Here is a 17755-nt window from a genome sequence, read left to right on the forward strand (position 1 = left end):
ACTTTTGGTTACTACATGACCAACTACATGATTCCATATGTGTTATTTCATATTTTTGATGTCTTCACTATTATTCTACAAAGTAGAAAATAGTAAAAATAAAGAAAAACTCTGGAATGAGTAGGTATGTCCAAACTTTTGACTGGTACTGTACGTGTTAATATTGTACAGATAACAGGTGATGATAATAGTGGCAAATACTTGTATGTTTATGGTTGTGATGCATATGCTGACAGTAATTATTTATGAATAGCGCAATGAATCTCTAATATTATATATATATTTTTTTTAAATGTACAGGGCGAGCATGTTTTATTTTATTTTAGGTGCTTTAACAATGTCAGAATTATGTAGAGAACGCACACATACACACACACACACACACACACACACTCTGTCATTTTTTATACATTGATTTGTGGGTTACAAAGAGCAAGGTTTTCGGTTTGATATTTGTATATTTTTGTTGGGTAGTTATTATTACATACTGTACCAGTTCCTTATGAAAATAGTTCATTCAATTGCACCTCATCTTTATTATACTTAAAATGAATACATCACCGTAGGTGGAAATGAATTCCCCATAAACACCAGGACAGCGCATAGACTATTCTTTGACCTGGTTGTTATTTTAATCTGAAAGTCCCCATTAGAATACATCTCGTACTTATATTACCCAATAATTACTGCATCGATCTGAAATAATGACCACTCCATAATTTATTGTGTCATATACATTTTTAAAGATCAAGTTCTGCCACTCCAAGATGGGGAGTAAACAAGTCCAAATTGAATCATTACATTGTATGGAGACCCATTTTGAATTTCTTTGAGATATCAGACATTGTAGAGGACAAGAGAGAAATCTCTGGGCATCCAGATGGAAAAAAATAGAAAGTGCAGCTGCTGACATGAAAGGGCTGAAGATTATCAAAGAGATTTAAGAAAATAAATTGGCAKGCCGCTTGCAGGAGCATAGGATTATGGGGCAAGAAAAGCGTAAATGTTTAATGGCTATCCTTTTTTTTCGTGGAAGGTGCTTGTTTGTCTTGGTTTATTTCTTGATAAGCACAAAGGAAAAGTAGGTTGCGCACTCTCTCCCCCGCTCCCTCTTCTCTCAATTCCCCGACCCACTCATGCCATCGCTGCGAAGTGCAAGAAGCAAGACTGAAAGTGAGAGGCCTTGGCCTATTAAAGTTAAGCCTCCATCTTTCCCAGAAGACCCTATTGGAATTCGTAAGCCATGGGATAGAAAATTCTCAGTGATTTCTTCTTTTTACTTACTTGAACAAAAAACAAGGTTTTTAGAGCTTGGCAATTTGGGATCTAAATGTTACACAACTGTAAAGGCCTAAGAGTCACTTGAATTGAGTGTGAGTCCAGAGTCCYTCTTTCTTTCTTTTTTTCCAATTGTGTCTTGATCTCCACTTTCACGGGGACCATTAAAGGTTTAGGTAAAAGCTTGATCTTGTAAACGAGTGAGTTGGTGAAATCATTTTTCTTAGCTGCTCTGAGAGGCGGTCAGGGTTTCCAGTAAAATGAAGGGATTATAGAAGCAGACAGTCTGATTCCCAATGAGGAGAATCCATCCTCTGCTTATCACTACACTAGCAGCTTGGGGTTACAGCACTTTCGAGGGGAGAAGTACAACCGTATGAAGAAAAAAAGCTTCCCTTACCTTATTGATTTCAATTCCAGATCAATCTGCTCTGCTCATCTGCATTTTAATATTGTCTGTATACACCCACACTGTCTGTGAGYCTAGGATTTAATTAGCCTATATGTGAACCTGAAAATAACACTGCTAGCACCTTGCAATACAGTCAGCTTGCTTCTTCCCTCAGTAGTGCAAAACTAGTGTTACCACTATGAGATGGGGACCACCCATRTTGATGGATTTCCTTATCTAACATGTAGCTTCTGTGGTAGAATTTAAAAAGACAATCTGCAGTAGAAACAATAACAATGAGATACCCTGCCTCTGTTTTGGTAAAAAGCTGAGGGATGGGGCTGGAGAAATGTAACCACTCTCAAATTCATAGACAGAGCTATAGAGGCAAAGACTGACAATCCATTGTATCAAAAGTATAGTTTCAACCATGTTTTGAGGCAATGCAGTGTTTGTTCATTAACAATTACATTGTTTAAAAAAACAGTGGAGTAAATCAAACTTATATTTTGGGTTCTGATGGGGTATGACAGTTGAACTAAGCTCATGATGCATTTACAAGTTACACTACATGACCAAAGGTATGTGGACACGCGATCGTCAAAAATCTCATTACAAAATCATGGTCATTAATATGGAGTTGGTCCCCCCTTTGCTTACATAACAGCCTCCACTCTTCTGGGAAGGCTTTCCACTACACGTTGGAATATTGCTGCGGGGACTTGCTTCCATTCAGCCATAAAAGCATTAGTGAGGTCGAGCACTGACTTTGGGCGATTAGGCCTGGCTCGCAGTCGGCATTCCAATTCATCCCGATGGGGTTGAGGTYGGGACTCTGCGCAGGCCAGAGTCGTTTGAAAAGACTGTCTGAAATTTCWGCCTGTTTTGGGGAGATGGAGCTTTGACATCACCAGGCAGTAAAAATGGGTTAWAAGACCAATAAGAGAGTTACACATCTCTCTGACTATAACAGCTAGTTTTCAGTTTTCCCCTCCCCACTCAGACCACTCCCAGATAGTCATAACAAAATTATTTATTGGGAAATTGCTCTTTGCTAAGAAGCTATTTTTGTTTCTTTTTGAAATTTGAATTGAAAACAATTACAGTAAGGTACTTAATTGTTACCCAGAAATGATTAGATATTGAGATAAAAACGGCTGCATCATTGGACCTTAAGTCATATATATATATATATAATATTATATATATATATATATATATAAACTCAACAAAAAAGAAACGTCCTCACTGTCAACTGCGTTTATTTTCAGAACAACTTAACATGTGGAAATATTTGTATGAACATAACAAGATTCAACAACTGAGACATAAACGGAACAAGTTCCACAGACATGTGACTAACAGAAATTGATAATGTGTCCCTGACAAAGGGGGGGGTGTCAAAATCAAACGTAACAGTCAGTATCTGGTGTGGCCACCAGCTGCATTAAGCACTGCAGTGCATCTCCTCCTCATGGACTGCACCAGATTTGCCAGTTCTTGCTGTGAGATTTACCACTCTTCCCCACGGCACCTGCAAGTTCCCGGACATTTCTGGGTGGAATGGCCCTAGCCCTCACCCTCTGATCCAACAAGTCCCAGACGTGCAGAATGGGATTGAGATCCGGACTCTTCGTTGCCCATGGCAGAACACTGACATTCCTGTCTGCAGGAATCACGCACAGAATGAGCAGTATGGCTGGTGGCATTGTCATGCTGGAGGGTCATGTCAGGAAGGGTACCAATGAGGGAGGAGGCTGTCTTCCCTGTAATGCACAGCATTGAGATTGCCTGCAATGACAACAAGCTCAGTCCGATGATGCTGTGACACACCGCCCCAGACCATGACGGCCTCCACCTCCAAATCGATTCCCGCTCCAGAGTACAGGTATAACGCTCATTCCTTCGAGATAAGAGCGAATCCGACCATCACCCCTGGTGAGACAAAACCACGGCTCGTCAGTGAAGAGCACTTTTTTCAGTCCTGTCTGGTCCAACGACGGTGGGTTTTGTTCCCATAGGCAACGTTGTTGCTGGTGATGTCTGGTGAGGACCTGCCTTACAACAGGCCTACAAGCCCTCAGTCCAGCCTCTCTCAGCCTATTGAGGACAGTCTGAGCACTGATGGAGGAATTGTGCGTTCCTGGTGTAACTCGGGCAGTTGTTGTTGCCACCTCTACCTGTCCCGCAGGTGTGTGTTCGGATGTACCGATCCTGTACAGGTGTTTGTTACACGTGGTCTGCCACTGCGAGGACGATCAGCTGTCTGTCCTGTCTCCCTGTAGCGCTGTCTTAGGCCTCTCACAGTACGGCCATTACAATGTATTGCCCCGGCCACATATGCAGTCCTCATGCCTCCTTGCAGCATGCCTAAGGCACGTTCACACAGATGAGCAGACACCTTAGGAATCTTTCTTTTGGTGTTTTTAAGAGTCAGTAGAAAGACCTCTTTAGTGTCCTAAGTTTTCATAACTGTGACCTTAATTGCCTACCGTCTGTAAGCTGTTCCACAGGTGCATGTTCATTGATTGTTTATGGTTCATTGAACAAGCATGGGAAACCGAGTTTAAACCCTTTACAATGAAGAACTGTGAAGTTATTTGGATYTTTACAAATTATCTTTCAAAGACAGGGTCCTGAAAAAGGGACATTTCTTTTTTTGCTGAGTTTATWYACAGTGCCAGTCAAAAGTTTGGACACACCTACTCATTCAAGGGTTTTTCTTTATTTTTKGTATTTTCTACATTGTAGAATAATAGTGAAGACATCRACACTATGAWATATCACATATGGAATCATGTAGTAACCACAAAAGTGTCAAACAAATGATTCCTCAAAGTAGCCACCCTTTGCAGCATTGATGACAGCTTTGCACACTCTTGGCATTCTCTCAACCATCTTCACCTGGAATGCCTAYCCAACAGTCTTGAAGGAGTTCCCACATATGCTGAGCAATTTTTGGMTGCTTTTTCTTCACTCTGCGGTCCAACTCATCCCAAACCATCTCAATTGGGTTGAGTTCGGGTGATTGTGGAGGCCAGGTAATCTGATGTAGCAYTCCATCACTCTCCTTCTTTGTCAAATAGCCCTTACACAGCCTGTAGGTGTGTTGGTTCATTGTCCTGTTGAAAAACCAATGGTAGTCACACTAAGAGCAAACCAGATGGGATGGCATATCGCTGCAGAATGCTGTGGTAGCCATGCTGGTTAAGTGTGCCTTGAATTCCAAATAAATCCCTGACAGTGTCACCAAGAAAGCACCCCCACACATCACACCTCCTCCTACATGAGTATTCAGATCCTTTGCTATGAGACTCAAAATTGAGCTCAGGTGCATTCTGTTTCCATTGAACATCCTTGAGATCTTTCTACAACTTGATTGGAGTCCATCTGTGGTAAATTCAATTGGTTGGTCATATTCCTTCAGACCACTCCAATTTAGCAGGTATTGTTGAAATTTTTACTGAAATATAAACTTCCAATTACTACCAGAAAGATATCTGCTGGTCCACCCACCATCAAATGTCAACATGAAAGGAAATGTAAATTATATTATTATCTATATTTCTATTATGTCAACAGGTCTCCTAAGGAAGATTGACAGTTTAATTTAAACAACTGATATTCTCACTCGAGTCAACATTATCTGATGTGTGGACCTCCAACCAGCTTTGTGATATCATTCGAAAGGTGACATTTTATTTGTGTTCACATTTTAGTATTCATCAGCCAAAGCATGACACCCACCCTGTATTCAAGAGTATGCTGTGTCTAAACCGATGGTGGGGACAAAACAAACACCTCTGATGATGTAAAATAGGGTCTAAGCCATGACATAGACTGACGAGGTGAAAGCTATGATCCCTTATTGATTTAACTTTTTAAATCCACTCAGTGTAGATGGAGACGAGATGGGTAAAATAAAAAATAATCTTAGAAACAATTGAGACGTGGATTTTGTATGTGTTCCATTCTAAGGGTGAATGGGCAAGACAAAATATTTATGTGCCTTTGAACGGGATATGGTTGTAGGTGTTGTAGGTGTAACACTGCTGGGTTYTTCCACACACAACAGTTTAGAAAGGACAYCCAGTCAACCTGACAACTGTGGGAAGCATTGGAGTCAACATGGGCCAGCATCCCTGCCTGTGGAACTCATTTGAAATGTTGTAGAGTTCATGCCCTGACGAATTGAGGGTGTTCTATGTATGGAGGGTTTYGTTCAAATCAAAAGGGGTGCAGTGAAAAAGTGATTCAATTCATATGGAACGACCCATACACTAGTTCAATAAAAAAAAACACAGTTTATCAACAAAGTATTTATTACAAAAAAATACACTGGCTGAGTCATGACATAATATTGTCTATGATGCACAAAATAAATAGATAGCAAGCATCGCTCTGTGGCCTAACGGAGCGAATCCACACTGAACTTAAGCACTGAACAGCGTAAGTGAGATATCACCTTCTCTCCTTTGGCATGAAATGCATGCAGCTCAGTGTAAAACACAAACACTCCCCTCAAATACATTACAGTCAATTAAAAAGCACAGCCATTTTCCAAATTGTTAGCAAATTTGTTTATTATTATTAAAAAAGAAAGAAAAAAGACTTAGTGTTTTTTCTTTACAATATATTTAAAAATAGATTATAAAAACAATGTCAGTWTGCAATATTACAGTATTTCAACTAATTATGTACAGACCCATCCCACTGGGCACAGACGTCAATTCAACGTCTATTCCACGTTGCTTCAACGTGGAAACAACATTGATCCAACCAGCGTGCGCCCAGTGGGATATTACAGTACCAAGTGATTGGATACATCACAGAGAAAGGGGTGGTGTTACGGAGGCTATTCAGCTCTGACTGAATAACACACCCACGACCTCCTTGGAACATCATTTTGAACAGATGGGCGCACAACAGCACTCCCGGGGCAGACATAGCCTCTAACAAATAGCTAGCGAAGGACTACAAGAGACTCTCAGAGACTCAAATCAAAAAAAGGCACAAACGTTGACAGGATGATCAATAATATCACAGTAAAACGTCTTTGAAAATGCACAATCTACTGACGGTTACCCATCACATGGCACCCTGTAGTCGAATGAGCAGGGACCTGGGGATAAGATTTGGTTAGTCAAACAAAGACCATGTCCAAATCATGCACATCAGATGTCACATACCCTACAAAAGAACTTTCCCCTCCCATCCAGGTTCTCATGTCAGTTCATAGCCTCATTTCTGAAACGAAAGCCTGGGGGGAGACAGAGTGGTAGACTCACACGGATGCGTCTCCATCTGAAATCTAACATTTCCAAATCAAATAGACAAATAACAAGGAGTAAAGGAGATTTCCAAGCATGGTAGTATCCCTAATTGAGTATACAATCTTGCCAGCAGACTGGACATAAGCTACTGAACAAATGTATTAGAACAATTCAGTCATGGATTGTATGTGTGCCATTCAGAGGGTGAAGGGGCAAGACAAAATATTTAAGTGCCTTTGAACGGGGTCTGGTAGTAGGTGCCAGGCTCTCTGGTTTGGTTTTTCACACTCGACACATAAAACGAAGAGATTTAGTCCTGGATCTAAGGTTTCAGCTTCCTACACGTGACAATGTAAATACTGAACCAACAAACAAAAGATAAGCCCTCCAGAAATAACAAATTGGCTTCACAAACGACACATTTAGCCAACTCCGCATGGGCAAAATGAACATTAAAATAACCAGAGGTTTTCCCACAAGAAATATGTCAGATCTATCCAAAACTATTTGCACATCTGACTCAAATCCACCAATCAATTCACTTAGGCCCATAGTCACTTCCCTTTCCCCACTGTATCCCCTCGGTCTCATGGTCTGCATAGGTAAGGAGATCCTTAGGTGCTCAGAACGATGCAGTAAGAAGCTGCACTACAGCACGTCCACAAATAGAATCATACAAAGCGGCGGTCATAAACCCTGATAGATTATACGTAGCAGAAAGTGGCCTATGATCAGCATGAGGTTCTGCTTGCTTGTCTCTTGCTTTAATTCACCCAACCACTCATTAAAATGCAAACTATGTAAATGGGGGGGTTAAGTGCGGTTTAAATGCAGACTGTCACGGTCTTCCTGACATTAGTACTTTGAATTGTAAATGAACGTGAGACAATAATAATCTGCCATTATAATGAGAATTTCAGCGTGCAGAAGATAACRATTTCATTTATTTGATACACTGAGCTACACAAACGCAATCCAGAAATCCCATGAATTATGGATATTTAATTTGATCATCATTTCCTACACCCATCTGTCTACATAAAAACAGTAAGGGCATGCAAATCATTGCCAAGTCACCACTCTGCATACCAAGCATGTTTAGTGTGAAACTAAACGGAAAGGTGAGTGAAGTTCGGAAATACTTTAGCAGAGGTAGTCGAGCGGAAACACCATATTCAACGTCAGTCTACAGTAGTCTATAGGCCTATCACTTGAAAGGCTGGTCATATATCAACCTCTGCTATTGGTCAATATAGCACAGGTCAATATAGCACAGATTAGAGACAGGCTACTAATGAACCTGCGAAGGTTTAGTATACTAGCACACCGCTCTGTGCTAGTATGGCAATCACTCCAGCCATCCATTATCTACAAGTGCTAGGCCTATATGGAGAAACTTTGGAAATTGCTTAACATATTCAAACTTGGCAATTATTTAGCTAAAACATGAATCTAGAAATGATTATCGTAATCAGAACAGTAATACTTTCACTAAAGTAACTACAAGTAGCCCAAGGTAAACACAGCTGGGTGTTGGCTGCAATCAAAGTTCAATGGTTGTCCATTTACCATCTCTCCACCATAACACCTGGGTCTAGCACGACCACTAATATGCACCGTAATTGACTGACCATAGCTTAAAAATTCCTCCCAAACCTATTTCTGCCTCAAGAGCCCTTGATGCTGTGGTGAATATTGGTAAAACAACAACTTGTTGCCAGCCTATCTATCCTACAGCTTTAGGACACCACCCTCAAGTGACCCATCATTACCATAACATACCAGAGGTCCAATAGTTCAAAATAGCATCAAACAGTGAATTGAACAAAACAAGGCATCTCCTTCGCTTCGACATAACGGAAACCAACACCATAGGCCTACATTGATACATTATWAACCAGCCTGGTCTCATAGACTAGACGTAACATAGTAAACGTAAATCCAGGACACTCAAATTAGTATGATAGGTTACGTTTCGTATGGTATGTATTAATTTGCGGAAGTCCACCATCCATTTCGTATGATATGTTACGATTTACAATTCATTTTATATGTTACGAATTTGCAAAACATATGTTATGAAATTTGATAAACATATGCTATGTTACRAATTCTAGCTAGGTGGCTAACAGCTGTTAAGAATTTGCAAAATGTACAATATTGATTGTCTCAGATTTACGTACAGAATAATACGAAATGCTYTGAGACCAGGTTGTATTAACCCATATTAAAATATAAATATAGCTATGATGAACACAACATGCAAGTAGATGGCATCTCTGTACAGCCTAGTGCAGGCGCCACAGATAAACTATAAATGTGAATGATTAAATATATTAAATTATATTAAAGTATTTGAATAGAAAAGCTGCCGTGTGGTCAATATATGTTTGCTGAGTAAAATGGACTGAGCTCCATTTGTAAATACGGAAATGTCTGTTTGCTGAGGTATTAAACGTGTCTGAACTTGTTCAGGTATAACATTTTACTGCAATGCCTTGAAATTGGAATTTTCCAATTTTCTGTATGTCTGAGCTCCAACAGAGACACYTTTTGTAACCTTCTGTTAAGTACATAAAATTAAGAACCAGAAAACAAGATGCAAGGTACAGTACTTCCCTGTTAAGTTAGACTTAAGTCAGTCTGAGGGAGGTGGTAGGTTCCTGGCTCTCTGTTGGGGTAAGGGGAGGGGTACGGGGTTAAATGCTGTCTCACTGTGCTGTGCTGCCCTCTGCTGGTTGGGCTGCTCCCTGCTGCTGCTCCTTGTTCAGGATGATGCTGATGATGTCTCCCTCATGTTCCTTCATGTGCTCCATCAGTCTCTCCTTGCTGGTAGACTCAAAGCCACAGATACAGCAGCAGAACAGCAGCACACAATACTCCATGCCGGCCCGGGACTGGACCCCCTCCTTCCCGGGGGGGCTGTGCTGGGGGGTTTCACTCTGGGGGGCCTGCTCTCTGGAGGACCACTGGATGAGCTCTGTTGATGCCCCTGAGCCACCTCCCACACTGTCCACAGGGATTCCTGCTAGAGGTGCTGGGTCCTCCTTCCCACCCTGCACCACACCAGACTGCTCTGCCTCCCCCACTGCTGAAACCCTTTGCGGGGCACTGGGGGAACTACAGCCAGGGAGAGAGAGCAGGTTCACCATCAAGACAAAGACATTACCCTACACATCCCTGTTCGCTGGGACTCAAACACAGGCTTCAGTCTGACAGGAAGCTTTTCAGATGGTAAAGGCAGACCGTTAAAACTCCAACCCCCATCAACCCCTACTCACCGGCCGCTCTGGGAGATGGCCTCGTTGATGGCTTTGTTCACCTGCTCGTAGTTGTAGTTCTGATCGCCAGCGTGCTTCCACATGTGAGACTTGAGGGACGGAGGGTGACTGCACACATAGCCACAGAGTGAACACCTGAAAAACAAAAGGAGTAAGTGAGAGGGGGAAAGAGGGAGAGAGAAAAGAAAGGGCTCAAGTCTGTAGCAGAAGCAGCTGATTTAATATGCTGCTTGGGGTTCACTTTAATCCTCTCAACTCCATTATATCAAAAGGGATCAGCAGCACTAAAGACTCCTCAGGGAAAGACCTAGTGGCACACATGCTCTGATACTGCTTATCTGTACTGCTCTACATTATGCTCCAGCCAACTCTACACACCCAGACATCCTCCATATCGACACTAAAAGGAGAGTTCATTAGGAGTTCTTTCTGATGGTCGATGAGATGGGTTCTTCGTACACTTCAGCTTTTTCCTCCATCCCCACACTCTTTCGAAGCACATTGGCCTGATTTCTCTACCTCTACCACTCCCCTGCCCAGGTCTCCCCTCTCTGACCCTGAGCCGGTCCTCACCTGTACCTCTCCAGAAGCTGAACCCTGACCTGGTCCTCACCTGTACTGCTCCAGTAGCTGGACAGCCTGGTGCTCCTGGGGATGTCTCCTCATGTGGCTCTTCAGGCTGTTCATGTTGGTCGTGGCAAAGTCACAGCTGCAGCACCTACAGTACCAGAGAGTGGGCCAGAGTTCGAGGGAATATCTCTGTACAGGCCTAGTTGTTTGACAGTTTGTGTCGTGCTTGGCTGTTTATGCTCGGCTTACTATTCTGTTTCGGTTGGTACAGCAGCAAAAGCCTGGAGGGCCACATTGTTGCCTTGGCGGCTATTTTGTTGCGAAGCTCAAAGTGTAACTGGCAGCACAACGTTCAGGGACGCGATACACTGTGTGGCTCAAATGGATAAGATGGCCTTAGTTAAAAGGCGTGCGCTTCTCTGTGGAACGGTTTGAAGTGTGTCAAGGATACCAAAGCATAAGCGTAGAAAGACTGCACTCCCTTGCATGAAAGGGCTCTATTGAGGGTCTATAGTGGGAAAACATCAAAACAAACTAGATGTGTGTCTGTGTGTGGCGTTAGAGAATAAGACCCCCCCCTCAGACATCTGACGGCGCCTCGAGAACAGGGCCGATCCGCTTACACGAGGGCTGCGGTGTGAGAAATACTCCAGCTGTAGACCGCAGCCAAGGTTAATCTTTATCTAACGCTCACTGCCCCCTGCTGGAGATCTGCATCATAACATCCCTATATTGTACAGTACAGAAATACCACTAAACAAACAATGAATAAAAGGGCAACTACACCCTCCCCAAAATATTTACCAGACCTAAAAAATTGTCTACTGATGTGGTTTAAATCATTGTTGTGGAATTAAAACATTTAATTGTTTGTTTTTTTCTAAAAAAAAAAAAAAAGTGTGATTTTGAGAGTGAAAACCTGAACAAATTCAGAAACCTGGAAAAACAAAAACRGAATTAAGCAAAATATTAAACAGATGTTATATGGACCTACAACTGTAGCCTTCTGACTTTAAAAAATCGCTAACAATAACATRTTTTTTGAGATTGCGCAAAGGTCTTATATTTTCCCTCAAAACAATCAATGTGAATATGATATTGTCAAGTTCAAATTGTATTATGTGTGTACGGAGGGTGGGTTACTTTAGGCTAGCTTGCTCATCCCACAAATTAAAGATTAAAAAAAAAATCACCTGATATTGTAATTATGCACGSATCATCAACTATCCTGTGAGATATTGGCCCGGGCCAGTATTTTTCCCCCCCAATTCGGGCCAGTAGCTTTTAGTTGGCACTGGCCTAGTGTGCCACTGGCAAATTTACTTGAATGTCAAGTCCTAAGGAATCCAGACTGCAATCATGACGAATCCTATTGACCTTATTACAAACACACAGACAGTRGACACCCAGCACCAACCTGTAAGGCTTGTCAGAGTTATGGATCCTCCGGTGGTTCCGAACTCCAACGTACGTGGAGCTGGTGTAATCACACACGTCACATTTGTACACCTTCTGCGAACTGATGGAGTCTGGAGAGTGGAACAAAAGYACACATTAAATACTGTGGACAAAGGATGCGGTGCCAATAAAATGAAAAACCCAAAACGGGTAGTGGAGAGGATAGTTGGTGAGAAATCTTTGATTAAGAGTAAAAAGACTGATCGTGTTTGGTCAAGTTGGAAAATACACTTGGTGCAACGCTCACCATAAAAAAACATTTTATTCAAGCTTTAAAAAAAGGTTTTATTAAAGGCTTGACGGTTCAGATAAAGGCCATTGATGAAGGCCAAAATATCAAGCTTTTAATAGTTGCCGAAATAAAACGCATTTTTAACGGTGAGCGAGCATTGCCCTTTTCACTTTGCAATTAATACAACTTTTTTTTCGGCGGGGGGGTTGCATCTCGGCTCGCGTTGGTCGAGCGCCCTCCACTTCGTTCCATTGAAAAACACATTTGACACATTTCCTCACCATCGTCTGTCATCTTTACAGATTCCTCCATGGTTGCCGTGGTTTCAGTGACAGGGGTTAGTGTTGCGCCGGTGTCGCCCAAACCGTGCTGGTCTGTCTCGTGGTTCCTCAGCTGACTCTGTGGAAAGGGTCAGTAATAAAAGAACAAGTCAAAACTTAAAATTACATCTTCTAGGGCTGTGGGAGAAAAAAAAGCACACAGGCTACCCTCACCTCTCCTAAAAAAAGGATCTCTGATATCTATGGAGTTCAAAACCCCACAGAATTCTATGATGTCTGCAGAAACGGGCGAGGCGTGAAAGTAATGAAATCAATAGGCTAGTTCTCTACTCCCTGAATCAAACTAAACTTCCCCTGCTGCACTGCGCCAACCAGCACTATGCTGCAGAAAAAACTTCCATCTCAACATCTCACTTCTACAATCAGTTCATCTCATCTTATCTTTATGACCGTAATTTGGGTCATCGACAAACAAAAACTCAAGAGCAATATTCTCTCCTAGAGGAGGAGCGACTTCAATAATAAATCTCTGCCCAGGGACATTGAGGCACACAGTCTGTCCTAATTTCTCTCTTCAGTCTTTCTACTCACTTTGTAATAGAAGGCCTCAGTACACTGCTTGCAGTGGTACATCCTGGTCTTGCAGTGGTTAATCATGTGGCTCTCTAGATCTTTGCTGTCCAGGGCAATGTGTTCACAGATGGGACACTGGTAGGGCTGTCTCTGGCGGTGTACTCGCAGGTGCTGCTTGATGTAGCCCTTGTTCCCACTACTGTAGCGACACAGGCGACAGCGGTAGGGCCTCTCGCTGCCAGGGATGTAGTCCACCAGACCCCCACCAGGGTTACCCGGGTCCCCCCCYCCACAGGCGCTGACCTCCCCAGCATATTGGCTCTGGGCGTTGTCCTGGAGCTCCTTCAGGATGTCCTCGTCCGAGGCATTCTGGTCCGAGCGCTCCTTTAGCCTCTCTATGACCGTCAGCAGGGACAGGCTGATGCCAGCCTTGGCGGGGCCCTCAGCCAGCCAGTCCTCTCTGGACCCCTGCAGCTCTAAGTCTACCAGCGCTGCCCCCACGCTGCCCATGCTGGTCAGCTCCTCTACTGCTGCAGGGGCTCTGTCGGCTGCTACTGCTGCAGCCGTGGCCATCTCCAGGAGCCTCTGGCCCGTGTCAGGGCTCTGGGAGCCCTGGCCCACGATGCTCCTGATGTGCTGCGCGGTCCTCATGGGCATGGTCACCAGGGTTTCAGCGGCCAGGGAGTGCAGCCTCAGAGACTCAGAGTGGGTCCTCCTGCGGGCTGGGGGAGCATTCTCGTCACGTGGAKGGTCCGTGGTGGTCTGCTGACTCTCACTGTTGCTCCAGCCAATCACCACCTCCTGCTGCCCATCCTTGTCAACAAACAGTGGCTGGTTCTCCACATGGCCCGCCTCCTYTGCAGCCAGCAGGCTCTTGTCTCTGCCCACCTCTGGGCTGGGGAGGGGCTGGGTGGCCAAAGGTTCCTCTGCGCAGGGCAGTCGTTCCACTATGACGTTGACATGGTCTGCACTATTGGGGCTGCAGCTGATGATCTTCTGGGCTGACGACAGGAGGCTGTCTTTTGTACTGGTAATATGACAACAGTCCTGCATAGGTTCCACCTCAGTCTCTGTGGTCACCTGTACCTCCAACATTGGTTCCTCAGTGACAGGGTCTTTAGAGGGTTTGGTGATTGGTTCTGTCATGGCCTCATTCCCACATTCCGCCACAGGGGCACAGAGGTCGATCKGGAAAGTGGACATTTTGTTGAGGTTCTGAGATTTCTCTGGGACCGGGGTGAGGACTACTATGGCTTCCTCTGCAGGAGGAACTACAGGAGGTGCTGGTGCCACTGCCTCGTCCTCAAAGATAGGGTAAGAGCAGTCCACCAGACCTGCGTGCTTCCATGCATGGGTCTTTAACATTCGCTGCTGTCCACACACATAGCTGCAGATCAGGCAGCGGTACATCCCATACTCCTCATAGCTGTACCACTTCTTCTTAGCAGGGATCTCCTCAGCACAGTCCATGGCGGTTTTGAACACAGCCTCCTCCACACTACCCCCCATCCCTAACCCTAAGTCCTCATTTCCCTCGCTGGCCTGCTGGCTGGATACAGGGTTCTTGTTAGAGTTGCTGCMGTCAAAGTGGAGCCTGACGTGGGCCTCTAGCTCCTCTTGGTGGCTGGAGGTGAAGCGACACTCAGAACACATGAGGATGAGGTCACTGTGCTGCTCATCRTGCTGCCGCAGGTGCTCCTTCAGCAGGCTCAAGGTCGGGGACAGGAACCGACACAGGCTGCACTGGTAACAGGTGATGGTCCTACTGCTGCCAGCRGGGGCACTGTTGTCTGGCTGGATCTCCTGCTCTTTCACCTCTTCCTCCAATTCCCGGGCTTTCTTGCAGGGGGAGGACCCACCACTGCCCTCCCTGATCTCTGGGACTCTGACGGAGGCACAGGACATGAGGGCTCTCTTCTTCCCAGCCAGGGTGAATCGACGCGGGCGCTTCTCCACGATCTTGCTGAGCTTCTCTATCACCTCGATGAGGGAGTCTGCAGCCTGTTTCTGCTGCTGCCTCTGGTCATCATCCCTAGGCTCCATCAGGGTACCTGGGGGCGTTTCCACCCTTTCAGGGATGAAGACAGTCTCCTTTTGGCCTCTAGAGTGGGGGACCAAGATGGCAACTCCACTGCTGTCCTCCATGCCTGTAGAAAGCAAAACAAGCCTGTTAAAATTACCACAATCAGCTTGGCATGCAGAGCTCAGAAATATGATCATGGCTTGTAAACTCTGTTAATGTGTCTCTTGCAAATATCGTTTTGCTATCTTCTTTCCATCTTAGTCACACACAAACAAATGTGTTTAGGCTTACACTGAAAAAGAAACCTGTTGTGTTACTGTCTGGGGCAGTGTGCAAAACACAGCAGCGGTCATAGAGTACAGTACTTAACTTGGAAAGTCCCAATCAGTTATTTAGTTTTACCATTCCTACTTCCAAGTATTCTAGTTGATAGAAAACACTGTGGTAATTCAGTCAAGCGGATCACAGATAATTGAATAAGGATGCAATGTTATTTTCCAGTGTCACAGAGGAAGACATTCCTGTGGTTAAGCACATCATGTCTGCAATTGGTACCACACTTTCCCCTTTGACCGCAATCCAGGTTCTCTTTTCTTTGGGTTCTGCTTTTAAGGAATAGCCTAGTCCTAAATATCACTGAACTACCTAGTGCTCCTTCTGCAAAAGTGACAAAGACCTTGGGTAGGCAAATAGTTGCTGCACAATCCACAAACTGCAGTATATTAAGGGAATGTTCAAATCAAAGACATTCAATTAAGATTTTTGCTAGGGTTTGGTAGCAGACCACTTTGGCTTAGTAACTAGCTAAMTAGCTGAACAGGGACATCGATATGTGTGCATGACTAGGAGGACTGCCCTCTGACAGAACGAACTAAAAATAACATTTAATTCACGGAGGCGTGGTGGGTTGACTCTGCCTTTGGCTAGCTCACGAAAGCAAAATAATGATCTGTAAAAGCTTATAGCTAGCTAACTTAGCTAGCAAAATGGCAGGTTACATAGCCACAATAATCGCGCAGCTGTGTCGAGAACATGGAGTCCAACGCTASAGACATGCATTATTTATCTGGAAAAAGGGGCAGGACATGCACTGTACATGACAACAAGCCAACCGCTTGAAGATAAGCTAAGCTAGCAGTAGCACACGAGTCTCTCACCCAACGCACTGTAAAATATATCTAGCTATTTGATTTGCTTCTTGTTTAATAAATRTCAAAGTAAAGGGTCATGCGACTTTTATGTGTCAGTTAGCTAAGTACTTACTGAACCGGCAAATATGAATGATCTTTGGCCTCAAAACAAAATACAAAAAATGTGCTTTATCCTTTAGCAATAAAGGTGGCCTCTGTCTCTCACACTAAAATGGCGAGGATGGAGCACTGATCACGTGACTCCAACCTAAATGGTCAGGTGACCAAGATGGAATCCGTCGTAATTTGAGACAGAATCAGAGACCCACAAAAAATCCACTGAACAGTTACTGACAGCATTTGTTTATGAGTATGTAATATGGGTGAATTCACAAGTAATATGCCTTAGGATAATGCAATCAAGCCCAAATTGTTACGCATATCAAACGGAGGTAAAGTGCAGGTGCAGCTCTGTCACTGAGAAGCTAATATTCAATGTGCTTTGTAGTGCATAATGACCTTAATTTATCTCCCAAATATATTTTAAATCTAAAACTTKTTYTTCTTCAATTTATATTCACCGCTCATCCCACCAGTTTGTGGAAATCAAATACTGCCATCTAGTGCTTGTTAAATGACATTGAAAGGCTTGTTCAATTGCGTGCACCAGGACCGACTTTAGGAAACCCTCCCTCAACCAATAGTAGGCCATTAAAATATATAAAATATCCTTCATTCATCTGATTCATCTGTATAACTTGACCACCATGACATTGTTTGCACACCACCACGAAACACCAAACAGGAGGAAAGCGACTTTAAAATCCTAGGGACGAAATGCAAACAGTTTATGGAAAGCTGTTTTAACATAAATTAATATTTTTTTTATATCAAATTCAATTATCGGTATCAATAACTCAAATTTTGTTTCATAAATGTTTTTATATAAACAAATATACAATAATGACGTTCATGGGGGCATTTGCATGCTCCTGATAGGTTCTCTGCTCCCACTGACAGATAGACAGGAAGACACAGGTGAGCAACATGGCTGGCCCGCACTTCCTTATAAATCATGCATTACTTCATTGAGATTCAAGGCTCTTGAAGCTGATTGGTTTTCAGTCTTAATAATGCCAAATATGCTAATATATACGGCATTCAACAATTATTAACATAAAAAAGTGTAATTATCATATATCAGTAATAGTTTTTTTAATATAWAAAAAAAATGGAATTATCGATATCAATAACTTGAAATATTT

At 43.4% G+C, this 17755-nt stretch overlaps 1 protein-coding gene across 1 annotated transcript; it reads right to left on the bottom strand.

Annotated features, from left to right (window-relative positions):
• Positions 1-5973: 5973 nt before the first annotated feature.
• Positions 5974-16717, bottom strand: LOC111974234 (zinc finger protein 507). The gene is made up of 7 exons (XM_024001892.2): positions 16624-16717; positions 13356-15484; positions 12765-12882; positions 12211-12322; positions 10837-10941; positions 10224-10358; positions 5974-10062 (listed from the first exon to the last, which is right to left on the bottom strand). The coding sequence occupies exons 2-7, from the start codon at positions 15480-15482 to the stop codon at positions 9654-9656; spliced, it is 3006 nt and encodes a 1001-aa protein (XP_023857660.1). The 5' UTR covers positions 15483-15484; positions 16624-16717; the 3' UTR covers positions 5974-9653.
• Between the last annotated feature and the right edge of the window lie 1038 nt (positions 16718-17755).

The sequence above is a fragment of the Salvelinus sp. IW2-2015 genome, linkage group LG15 (assembly GCF_002910315.2).
Source record: "Salvelinus sp. IW2-2015 linkage group LG15, ASM291031v2, whole genome shotgun sequence".
Lineage (NCBI taxonomy): Eukaryota > Metazoa > Chordata > Actinopteri > Salmoniformes > Salmonidae > Salvelinus > Salvelinus sp. IW2-2015.